Raw genomic sequence first — 12,925 nt, forward strand, 5'->3', positions numbered from 1 at the left:
TCAACTACTGCATACCAACAACAAAGAAACATAGCCTTACACAATTCTGTTTTGTTTGTTGCTAAAAACGTGATGAATCAAACAAGAATGTGCACAAAGAAACACGCTTCTATGGTCCTAATTGCAGCATCAAGCTACCTTTCCTACTTATTTTCTTGTGGAAAAAAATGTGACATTTTTGACTCATTTTTCTGGAGGTAAACATAATGCTAAGGAAGATAAACTACTCAACTATCTACTAACTTATTCAGAATGTGATTTGCAGCTAGCTTCAATGTTTCAGTGTTTGCTCTGCACATTGTGTGCTCACTAGCAGCTGATCCACTCATCCTCCCAATCAAAGGAAGGTGTCTTACACTTCATTATTTTACAAGGGGTGGTTTAACAGCACTCAAATAATAAGCATGTTAATCATGACTGTGGTCCTGCATAATTCTAGAACGTCTTGTCCTCGTCATTCTAGTCAGCTGTTGATTAATCATGTATATATTTAGGGTACTGTATAGGGAGCCAAAAGAATATCATGGGAATTGAAAGAAAAAAAAACTACGAGGTGTGGCAGAAAAGTAATGAGACTGATTTTTTATTTACCAAAGTTTTTATTTTTTTCAAACATCAATGTTATCCCATTCAAAGTAGTTCCCTTGGGCAGATACACACCGATGGAGACAGTTGTTCCCACTGTTGGTAGCAGCGCTGGAAGTCTTCAACCGGTATGGTCTTCAGCATGTCCGTTACACTCTTTTGGATGTTTTCTAAAGTCCCGAAATGACGTCCTTTGAGGACATTTTTCAGTTTAGGAAAAAGTCACATGGACTGAGGTCAGGTGAATAAGGGGGCTGGGGAACCACAGGAATGCCTTTTGAGATCAAAAATTCTGTTATGGAGAGGGCAGTTTTTCGGCACCATTTTGGCACAGACCTTTCGCATGTGCAAATGTTCAGTCAAAATTTGATGAACGGTAAATCTGTTCAAATTTAATTGTTCACTCAACATTCTTAATGTTAAACAACGGTCTGATCTCACAAGAGTGTTCACACGTTCGATGTTTTCATTGGTTTTCGAAGTTGAAGTCCTCCCTGAACGGTGTTCATCTTCAACGTGTTTTCTGCCTTCCAAAAATGATTTGTGCCAGCGAAAAACTTGAGCTCGGGATAAAGAATGTTCCCCATTGGCCTGTTTTAACTTTTCAAACGTCACACTTGCCGTTTAATGGCACAACGCTGCTCCAAATTCCGCTGTTCCATTTTGCGTGACACACAACCAAAAACACAACTTCGCTAATAGCAGTCACAAAAATCACGTCGTTAACGGAAGGAGTTGAAACTCGCACTGAGCAATGGGAGGGTACTGATACACGTGCTCTATCAAGGACAACAGCGCAGCGTTGCCAGATCGCTTGCAGTGCTGCCAGTCTCATTACTTTTCTGCCACACCTCGTATATACTATTCGAGGAAAAGTCACATAATCTGCATTTGAATGACCTAAAAGAAGTTATGCTTCCAAAAGTGATTAGTTACAATATGAGCTACTGTAAATAAAAAAATGGTAACCTTTCCATTTTTAGTACACTAATTTTGTAAAGGAGCACAGAACCTCATTTCAGAAGACTAAAGCAAAGTATTACACAATTTCCTTACTGCTCTGTCTGTTTACATTACTGTTGCATGTCAATGTTATTCACTTTCTGCAGTTGATTTCCTGAAAATTATTTCACTGCTCATTGTTTTTTGCGCTTTCATTATCAAATATATTGAGATCCTTCCAGAACATCTGCACATAGTCACTTAAATACATAAACCCATTGATTCCTAAAATGTATGTGAAACCTTTGATGGTAAACTTAAGTTCTTACAGCACTAGACTATAAATAAATCAGCTCCAGCTCTTAATGGGATCAGAAACAAATGAACGCCTTGAAATAAGCTGCACCTTGCCACAAGGATTAAAGATTTACTTGATAATTCTAAAATTTTAAAACTCTAATAACATTTTATTATTTACTGCAGAACACTGCTTTAAGCTAAAACTATTTAAATTTTATGTATTAAAAAACTCCTCATAGTAGAGTGTTCCTAAGTACGTATTCACATCTTGATATCGTACAATGTATTTAAAAAAGAACTGTACTTTTGTTCAAAAGAAATCCAATTGCTGTTTAATATATTACACAATTACAACCTTATTGTGCTTTGGCTGAAATGTTTTGACTTTATTGTTTAAGCAGCATTTATACACATACATTGACATTTGCACTAGTTGCATCCAGCTGCTAGTTAGAGTGAACGTTACTTATATAAAGCAAAAATCACAAAAGACTTAGGACGAGGGAATAAACAGAAAGGCAGAAAAGATATAAAACATAATTGCTGTGAACCTAAGGAAGACAGAAAACTGGTAGAGCATGTGTGGGAAAGGTCCAGCAATGTCCACTGAGAAACAAGGCATATAGTGTAGAAAGAGTACTAGTTACTTCTACTGAAAAAACGGGGGCGTGACTGGCCACAAAATTACTTTCATCCATAATTCCATAATATGTATTACTGTATTACTAGACATCGATAATTATGCAGTTTTGCAGATATTTTTTCCCATTATTTAAAAATAATTAAAAGACGCAATAGGGGATAAATGGGCCTAAAGAATAATTTCCATTAGATGATATTTGAATGCTGTTGTTGTCTAATAATATAAAACACTGCATGTTCTAAGCATTTTCTCAAACATAACAATTGTGCAGTGTTTGTGACAGAGGCCTAGATAACAGTTTTAAAGTAAAATGCTTATTTCGACTTTACAAAGCAAACCATTACTTTATTTTGCTCCTTCTTCACATTTGCAAGTTTCTAAAAATATCTGGCATTGTTGAACTTTTTTCAATAAAAGAAGGATGCACTTGTAATGATTAGGAAGGAATAGAATGTCTTTTGTATAAGAGCAATTACTGCTTAATTAATAATAATATGCCAAACATACCTAAAAATACTTTATGAATGACTAAGTGTTACTAATTTCACCTCCCTCTATATAATGCATATAGAATATTGTTAGATTTATGGAAAAATTGCAAACACACTTCAACATAATGCAATTAGCATAAAAACAAAATGGCATCCTTCTATATAAAAGCGGTCGGGATTGTCCTTCCGTCCCGTGAGTGGAAAGCGTAGCGGTATTCAGCTTATCACAGACTTACTACTTGCAGCTTGCGGTACGAAGCGACATGATGTGAGCTGAGTTCTGGTGCTCCCATCGTTCCCTTGCTTTTGTGCGCAATGTGCTGGAAAAATAGACAAAATTATGTCTCTGGAAATAATGTTGATGGAGTACAAATGCCTCACCGCGTAGTAAATATCAGGGGGTTCAAAAGGCGACCTCAATATAGAAAAAAGTTTAAATTTCATCACAAAATAACAGAAACTACGAGTATTAAAGTAATAACGCTCAAATGCAATATAACCAAATTAATGAGTTTGTATAAAATATCAAATTGATCTACATATTGAATTGCCTTAAGAAGTGGTCAACTTAAAATTCGGTCGCCTTAAAAGGCGGGTCAGCCTAGTATACACATAAGCAATGCAGTTCAACTCTAGATTTCATTACCAAAAAATCCACTTTAAGTATTCTGACTGTATAATAAGGATTTAACAAACACAGTTCACTCAAGGATAAGCAAGCAAGGTTGATACACAAGAGCTACCAGCACACTGCTTAAAGTGGCAAGGGATCATATGTAATGTAGGACAGAATGTGAATATTAGGCTAAACATTGGATAAAGCAATGCTAGATATCAGGAAATCAAGAAAGTGGATAGTGGAGACTGTCACCTAACAACAAAGTAAGCCCGTTGTTAATATAGGCATTTTTGAGGCAGAGAACATGTAAGAGTCAACATGCACAAATATGATCTTGAGATAGTGAATACTTTATGAATACAGTAATTGTATTTAAATAGTTATTTTAAGTCACAACACATTGTTTTTAAATAAGCAAGGGGATTAAACTGACAAAACCTATCTATCCATTAATTCTATAATCTAGGTTTGTAAAGAGACGGGGCCACACTGTTAACCTGAAGTTAACCTTTCTGACACAGGGGCATTTGTGCAAAATCTACACAGGCTGTAACCAGATAATGATTTCAGCACAGTACAAACTGAGGTATTACAACTTTTAAAGCATTACTTCCTTATCTAGGATACAGATGTATTTGTAGCCATTTTTCTCTACATCCTGGACTCAATTATATCATTCTAGATATAATGCATTTGAAATTGGCAAGTAGCAGACAATCAAAAATGATTTGCGTAAACACATACCAGTCTACTGAGAACACCATGCTACCAATGATCTTTCTATGAGGCAGAGAGTATTCTTAAATCATACTGTTATGGAATACCACGCAGTATTTTCAGTAAGTGAGTGGAGGACTTTTCACATACATCTTGGTTTTGCCAACTTATACTTCTGAAAGTAAACTCACACCATACTCCGTTGATGTGGTGATTTTAAATTACGGGCCATGCAATCTTGCTTAATATTTACCCAAGCCCCCACACACACACCTTGTTATTATGTTTTATTGATTAAAAGCAATGTTACTACTGTTTTAGTTGCATGACACCATTTTGTGAGAGCGATTCATGGTTTCATGTTGTTTTAAGTTACGGATGCTGGGAGTCATCACTATAAAACGTAAGGTCACATAGGTAAACGCATATAAGATGTCAGTGTGGTAATTTTGGTGCCCTAGTTTTGGGATAAAAACAAACATGTGCCTAGCAATTTTTACACATAACTTATTAGCTTCTTAAGCCTCTGATTCGCTTTTTGACCATGATTTTTGACTACCATTTTTGACATTGATGGTTGGTTTCTTGCTTTCTTTCTAGGATACTGATCTTTACCCATTTCAAGACATAAATTTTTTGCTTGCCCCTTCTCATAGTCTTGATTTTCATCTCTGCCTTTATCTTTTTAAAATAAAAAAAGATCATTACACTTGAATGAAAGTCTGAGTGTTAAGAGAAATTAGTTTTTTACACTGGTACAGACTGTGAAACATCAGAGCACTTTATATTTGGGAATGAAGGCACAGGTGCCTGTTTATCAACCACTCCAGCCAAAGAATCATCACCAGCTTGACATCTCTCTGTCAAACTTCACAGCACTGATATGACCAGTAAGAAATATGTGCTACTAGTACAGGAAGAAAGATGTTTAGTCTTAATTTTCTGGAAGCATTTTCCTTATACAATTATCTGCTGGTCAGAAAAAAAAAAAAACACCATAAATGTTTCCTTTCACTTATTTTGGTTTTACAGGAGGTAGCAAAAGATATCCTATGTTGAACACCTTAAAGAAAACAATGTGTTTTATGGTGTGAAAGATTAATATGAGTGCATGATCATAGAGGACAAAACATTTCAAGGACAAGGGGAATCTCATATTCAGAGATGTCGTGGCACAAAAAACACTGGTCATGGTGCAGGCAAGCTGCCAGTGTCCTGAGGTGATAGGTGTGAAAGTGATGGGAGGGTCCCAGAAATTGTTCCTGAAATGACAAGAATATTGAGAGGCAATTTATGCTATGCATGACCCCATACTACATATATTGTTAAATAGACTTTGCAGTAATGTTTGGCTCCATTTTGTGGTCCAGGACTGCAGAGTCACCTGGGGGCTATATTTGGGAGTTGTAGCTTTTTTTTTTTTTTTTGTGGTGCAGGTGTGAGGTTTTCAGTGCACACTCCTGACCCTGGAAGTGTTAAAGATTATTGTTACAGATGTATTTCTCAAATAAGGCTTAAAATCTCTTCCCACTCATTGCACCAATATTCTTCACAAAGTCAGAAATGAAGTGAGAGGAAAGAACTCAACTGTCGATTGTTAATGGTACTGGAGATTACAAAGTGCATAATTTTGGTTCTTCATGAGTAAATAAATCAGCAATTCAACATGATAAAACTAATCTATTATTGTATTTTAGTAGGTTCCTAGAGAATTCTTGGATGTATTTTATAGATTGCCCTTTTGCCATTAAGTGCTTTCTTCTGATTTTTGGAGACTAGAGATGAGTCTTAAACACTCCTAAATGATCATAACTTACATAAAGAAAAGCATACATAAATAAACTGCAAGGTGCAGCCAAGTCTGGATGTAACCAGCACCTTGTTAAAAACACAGGCCTACCTTTTCTCAATACAGCCATGATACTCAAGTGAGGGCAATCAAAGGTATAAGCAGACTCAGTATGGTATCATATCACATATAAGGGACAATAACTTTTTCTACATACAAAAGTGCAGAATATTTTGCCATCTATTCTATTTCTCATTTTCTCATCATGACTAAGACACACATAAGTGTACAGGAAAAAAAGTAAAATGGAATGTTTAATTGGTTACTAATTGCACATTATTGTTTTTTCCTGGGTTTATCTGATCCCAATTGAGCTGTATGGACTGCTATACTTACAAAGTGGTCTAGTCAGCTTATTATCTCCTTTAATGTATCATTACCATTTAAACCATTTTCTAAAGTACCTAATCAAACTTTCAAGCATTTTAAATAAATATTTAATTTTAACACCTGAAAATTAAAATATTAAAAAATGCATACATTTCAACCAGTTGTTGAAGTCCCTAAAAGGAAGGCAGTTTAATTTTCATAATTTTTTAAAGATTTTAATCAAGAGCACAAGAGTCATTAGTAATCATTCTTTCAGGAAAAAAAGTTCCTCTAAAAATACCACTGAAATGAATATTATGTTAATGACTGAACAAGAACACTGCAATCATACATAAATTGAATTATATGCAGCTGGAGTGTCAGCAAAGATAGAAAGCTGAAGGAGAAAAAAGCAGCCCTGAAAGTCAGATTTGGTATAATGTGGGTAAACAGAACAATCATTCTGCTGCATAGGATGAGTTCTTTGATAAGGTGGAATAATAATTTATTATTTGTAGTTTTTTCAAAGCATACTGTTTCTTTAGTTTGCAAAAAGAAAAAGAAAAGCACAGACAACAAGTATTTTTCATTTTTGTATAATGTTTGAGAGTGTTTAATACACAGCAGAATCTAGGCCATTCTCTTATATGCAATTAGGCTCTTTGTTCCTTTTTTACATTCACTGAAACCTTTGCCAAAGCAGCATCTTTTCAGAATGTACCTTCTGATCAGCTTAGCTGACTTTTCAAACTAAAATAGTAATGCAATATTTATTTATTTGCAAACAGCAATGGAATTCACCGCCTGTGACATCACAGTGGAAAACAAACAACGGAGCATTTTCACAAGCTCCCCACAGGGATGTGTGCTTAGCCCCTTGCTGTTTTACTTGTTCACCTATATACACATAAGAACGTGTGTCCAGGCACAACTCCAACTCCATTATTAAAGGAGTTGATGATACCAACATTACAGGTGTGATCACCAACAATAATAAGGCAACTTACAGTAAAGGATTTGCCCTCAGCCACAGTGGTGCCAGGACAGCAGTCTTTCCCTTAATTGCAACAAATAAAAGGAATGCTTTATACTTTAGGGAGTAATAAGTAGCCCTGAAGTCCAGGAACAAATACATTTCTTATTATAGTATCTCATTATTGGCAGACAGACATATAGAGTTTAGGTCAATGCCAGAAGCCTTGATAATGTACGGTTTATCTACCTTTCTATATACATCCTCCTCAACTACACTGTTGTTTTCTTTCAGTGGTATGCTTAGCCTACCATTACATTCATAGCACCAGGACATAATGCCAGCCACCTGCTCCACAGATTTCTTGTTGAATTCTGCAGGCTTTTATAACTCCACTGCATCCATTTGTTGATTTGGAACTTGTTTGCTCAGCCTGTGGAAGGGTGGGAGGAAGGATGGGTTGAATTCTTTTCTGGGTGCTTTATTGGTTTTGGTTAAAATTTCCTGTAACCACTTTTCTTCAGTGATTTAATGGGAAATCTGAGAGAAGTATATTGGTTATGTACGTTGGAAAATAGGCCCAGGTTATTTTTAGTGATTGTCTGGTCTGTTTGAGGTGTGTACTCAGCCATTATCTTAATGTCTTTTCATAATCTCTTTTTCGGTCTCTCCCTTTGTGTAATGTACGGACCTGGGACTAAATGTCAAGAGGGTCAGTTCTCTTGATTACTTGTGGAATAAAAGAGTGAATGTCACATTTTTTGCAAAAATCATAAACTGCTACCCCAGAGACATTGATATAAGGATTTAACAAAGCTACCAACTACAGAAAGACACTAATCAACTCACTTTCCTCAGCAAAATCTTAAAAGACTGACATCTTTGAGCATGGATTTAAACACTTTCCTGGATCAACTACTTGAAAAAATTTCTCCCCCTTGTTTGTCACTATTCTTTTTTGACTCTACTGCTTTGCAATTTTGAATGATAGCCCAAAAAAAAAAAAGTGTTTTATTACTTCATTGTTTAGGAGATTCTGGTGCAAAAGTTGAAAAGAATAACACTGACTATAAAAGAACCATGGGAAGATATGTTGACAATAATTGAGAGAGGCTGGTTGGGCTTTGCAACAAAAAAAAGAAGATGTGGGTAGTAATTATCATCTGGTGTTAATCTTTGTAGACATAATATGAGAAAAACAGGACTGAGAACTCAAGTGTCAAACTATTGTGATTTAGAAAAGCTGAAAGACAGCAGAGTGAAGAATGCATTTATCACTGAACTGAAAGAAAAATATCAGGAGCTATAGGATTTATTCAATAAAATGGGACCAGAGGATGTTAACCAAGAATAGAAACGTTGCATCAATGCCCATTAAGATCAGCCAAGAGAACACTGGTTACAAATGGAAATAGAATAATAATGAATGGTTTACAAAGAAAACTTGCAGTTGATCCTAAACATCAATAGGAGATAAAGAAGAAAATGGTAAGTGTTAAATCAGAAAAACTGCAGCATATAGCTTTAAATGGTTGGTGAAAGCAAGTAAGAAAATCTTTTGTGAAAAATCTTGCTAAATAAGCAGAAAACACAGCACATAAGGGACAGTTAACTAACTTATATGAGATCACCAGAGTTATTGGAGGAAAGCAAATCAAATTCAACAAGGAAAACCCATGACAAATAATACTAAGGAAGAAACTAGACGAATGGAGCACTTCTAAGAATTCTTCAATAGATCTCCTCCTTAGAAAATACCAGAAATTCAAGAAGTCAAAAAGATATCGATATTAGCACAGTGCCACCAGAAGAGAAGAGATAACAGCAGTTGAGAAATTACCAAAGAATGGAAAGCCTACAGCTGTGGTGGGCTGGTGCCCTATCCAGGGTTTGTTTCCTGCCTTAAATTGAACGTGTTTTTTTTTTTTTTTAAACTTTGGTTATATTCTTGAATAAAACTGCACGTGTTTACTTCATATTTGGACTAAAGTCTTCACTCATTATACGCTTCACGCCATTTTTAGTTTAACATTGAAAACGTTTTTCTTTTAGTTATGTGTTCAGCATTTCTTGCTTCTCAGTTCCTTTCATCCTACACTTATGCTGATCGTTGTAGACACAGAACACAGATAAAATAAATGTATTCCAAATAATGATATACAGTATTAGTTACCCTATACAATTCAAGGCACCTCACACCCAGATAAACAGACAGCGTCAGTGGGGGATGGGATAGCAGGCTGCTTGTGCTGATCGACAAATTTACAAGGCAAAAGACGCTGATGAGTTGCGAAGGAATTTAAGATGGCCCGGGATTACGAGTTTTTTCGTAGGCTTCAGGGATTCTAGTGTTAAGAACACAGCTGTATGCTTTTTGTTTTTCTATCTTTTTATCTTTTGATATTGTATTTATTATTTGGTGTTGCATTTAGTGTCTGCTGGTAGATTTATTTATTTTCCGCAATAACATAATACTGTAATTCATTATTCAGAGACACAAACAAATATTTCACTATAATGTATAAACATGAAAATTAATTTAACAAAAAATATTGAGATGATACTTTGTAATGCACCATCAGGACTTTGATGTCAAGGACCTCTTGTGTATCCATGGAGATAGTCTGTTCATATGACACAAACGTTGGCCTGAAAAACTGATTAAATTTCAGATGTGTCTTTTGCTTTGTCACAGCACCACATTTTTGCCTTCTTTTGGCTTTTCCTTTCAGCACCCTCATTAGCCCGTATCAAAAGGGACACTGACAACTACAGTAAAACTCAAGTTACATACTGTAAGCAAATCTTTTAAAAATTGTGATCTCAAATTTAGGCTAACATTTTCCTCTGATTTAGTACATAAAGAAGAGTGTCGGTGTATTTGAAAAGACAAAAGTGCTAAAGCAAGTACTAAGGCAGTGTTTCTCAACCACTCCCCCCATTTCACACAATACATTCACCAAGGGAGACAACCACTCCACACCCCCCAAACTGCTCTGATTGTCTTGCTCAATTCAACCCACCCCAAACCCCTCAAGAAACCAAAAACATAATCCAACACAACTACAATAAAATATTTTTTAAAAGGCCAGTGATACTGTAAATTAAGAGATATACCTTCACAAAAAATGAAAAATACCAACACCAAAATTCTACCAGATATCCTGGTCTCAACACAGATAACATACAGAGTGGCACTCTCCATTCCTTTACTGATCTACTTATTTAGATCAAGGTTTCAGGGTACTGGTACTTGGACTTGCACCATGAATTCTGACCCTACAATACCCACAACCATCAGCCAATCTGAATGCAAGGAAGGGCCTGGTAGATGTTTCCCTGCATGTACAGAGTATAAAAACTTATACTGTTAAATTCAAGAATGCTTAAGATAAAAAAAAATTAGATTAAGCTTTTACTTTGTAATAAAATTTTCAAAAATATATATGCAAAATTGACAAATGTGAATAATTTTACCACATATAATGTTTTGTTCAATGACATTTAAAACATTTCTCGAATGTAAAAAGAAAAAACTAAGGACTCAATATGGGTAGCAAGAAAGAGTGCATCAGGTTCTCTTCATTAAATATACAGTGTAGTATTCAGAAGATTTCTGGTTTATTTAAGATACTTAGTGCACGCCACCCTTCATTATTTGAAGTTATTTGGAGATGTTTAATAAGAATATTCCTCTTCTAGGACTGTTACAATATCACCTGCTTTGTGACTTTACAACACAGTGTGCTGAATATTAAAGTGCCTTTAACTGCTATGTTTGGCTGTACCTTTCCTAGCACTCCTTTAAACATATAATGCTAAAGAAAAAAAAAGTTTCAGTTTCTTGCTACAGAGAACAGTTTTAACTTTTTACCCTTTACACCACTTAATGTGAATGAAAATTTCAAATGTTTAATGACTTAATCTTCAAAAATATCTTTTACCTAAAATTAGCATGAAGTTTTTAACATTGTATTAAATATTTATTCAGATGCGTAGTCAGTCCCTTAATTAGTCAGTCCTTGTTTATTATGGTGCAAGTTCTTTACAACTGAATATTCATTCTTTTCAAGCTTATTATTTTACTTTCAGATTGTCAATTTTTATTTCCCAATATACACTTTCTAGCTTTTATTTAACCTTATGTTTGCTACATATAGTTATGTTTTTGTTAGGGGAAATAAAGGTAAGACTTGCTCAACTTCTACTTAATTCATATATTAAACCAAAAATATAGGGTTTAATTCGGTTTAATAATTTCATCCTCTGCATTATTCAAAATGATAAATCCACTTAATCTTTACCAATCATTCAGTAACATAATTTATCAAAAGTAGCACAACTAGCAATGCTGTCTTGAGGCTCCAGACCAGACGCTGATTTTGTGCAGTTTGCATTTTTGTCCCACTTTCCATCTAAGCATTCACATGTTATTAAAGGTTCCAACCACATACAAAAGAAATAACCTAGCCTTGAAAGACTAGTGATTCAAAATTAACCTGTTGTGGGTGTGTGAGTGACAGTGCTCTTGAATAGAGTAGCATCACCACAATGGATACTTCCTGCCTTGCAACTAAAGCTGTTAAGATACATTATGCTGATCCCCACAAACATAAACTGGAATGACAAGACTTAAAGAATAAAAATGAATACATAGTGCATTAAACTACATATATATGTAATTTAAAATGACTGTAACTTAAACAATTTCACAAAACAGTAACTGCAGAAGAATAATGTAAATAAACAAAATAAATGCTTGGTTTGCTTGTATTTCATATTGGCATGTATTAAACAAGTTTGTTATTGCAATAAATGGCATGGAATGCAAAATATGTATTACATTACCTTTAGTTTTGAGCCGTGGTTGATAGGAGAAGAATGATCATTATTTGGTGGAATATAGAGATCCCATTTTCCATATTCGTTTTTCTTGTAAGGATGAGAGAAGTGATTCCAGCCATCTGTATAAATACAAAAAAACATAATAAATCATTAAATTATGTAATTATTTCTAATGTGACCCATGATTTACAAGCAGATTTACTGGAGTGATTCCACTTTAATTTTGTCAATACAGTAATCCCTCATTTATCGTGGGAGATAGGTTCCAAGGCCGGCCGCAATAACTGAATTTCCGCAAAGTACGGACACCATATTTATTTAATTATTTAACGTGTATTAGGACGTTTTAAAACCCTCCCTGTACTGTTTACAACCCACCCTTTACTCTATTAATAACAGGGACAACTGTTAAGCAATATGAAATTGGTAGATAAGCGCAACCTTCGATGAAATACTTTGAAAGAGATAGTACTGCTACAATAAACGTACTAACCTCCAATTCATGTCCTTCCTTTTCTTTCTCCAAATACCCTATCGCCATACAATCAGCTCTGTAATAGACGTTAAGCCATCTGTAAGCTTAGAACGCTGATTCTTCAAAACTTTTAAGGAACATTGAAATATCTTCGTAGTACATGTTTAATTATTTTAT

At 34.9% G+C, this 12,925-nt stretch overlaps 1 protein-coding gene across 1 annotated transcript in view; it reads right to left on the minus strand.

Annotated features, from left to right (window-relative positions):
• Nucleotides 1–12,925, minus strand: part of LOC120523552 (1,4-alpha-glucan-branching enzyme-like) — a 918,458-nt gene that overhangs the window by 691,341 nt on the left and 214,192 nt on the right. Inside the window, exon 3 of the mRNA XM_039744954.1 lies at nucleotides 12,277–12,392. Within this exon, the coding sequence (XP_039600888.1) occupies nucleotides 12,277–12,392 (116 nt within the window). The remainder of the gene's footprint in view (nucleotides 1–12,276; nucleotides 12,393–12,925) is intronic.

This window comes from Polypterus senegalus, chromosome 2 (assembly GCF_016835505.1).
Source record: "Polypterus senegalus isolate Bchr_013 chromosome 2, ASM1683550v1, whole genome shotgun sequence".
In the NCBI taxonomy this organism is placed as follows: Eukaryota; Metazoa; Chordata; class Cladistia; order Polypteriformes; family Polypteridae; genus Polypterus; species Polypterus senegalus.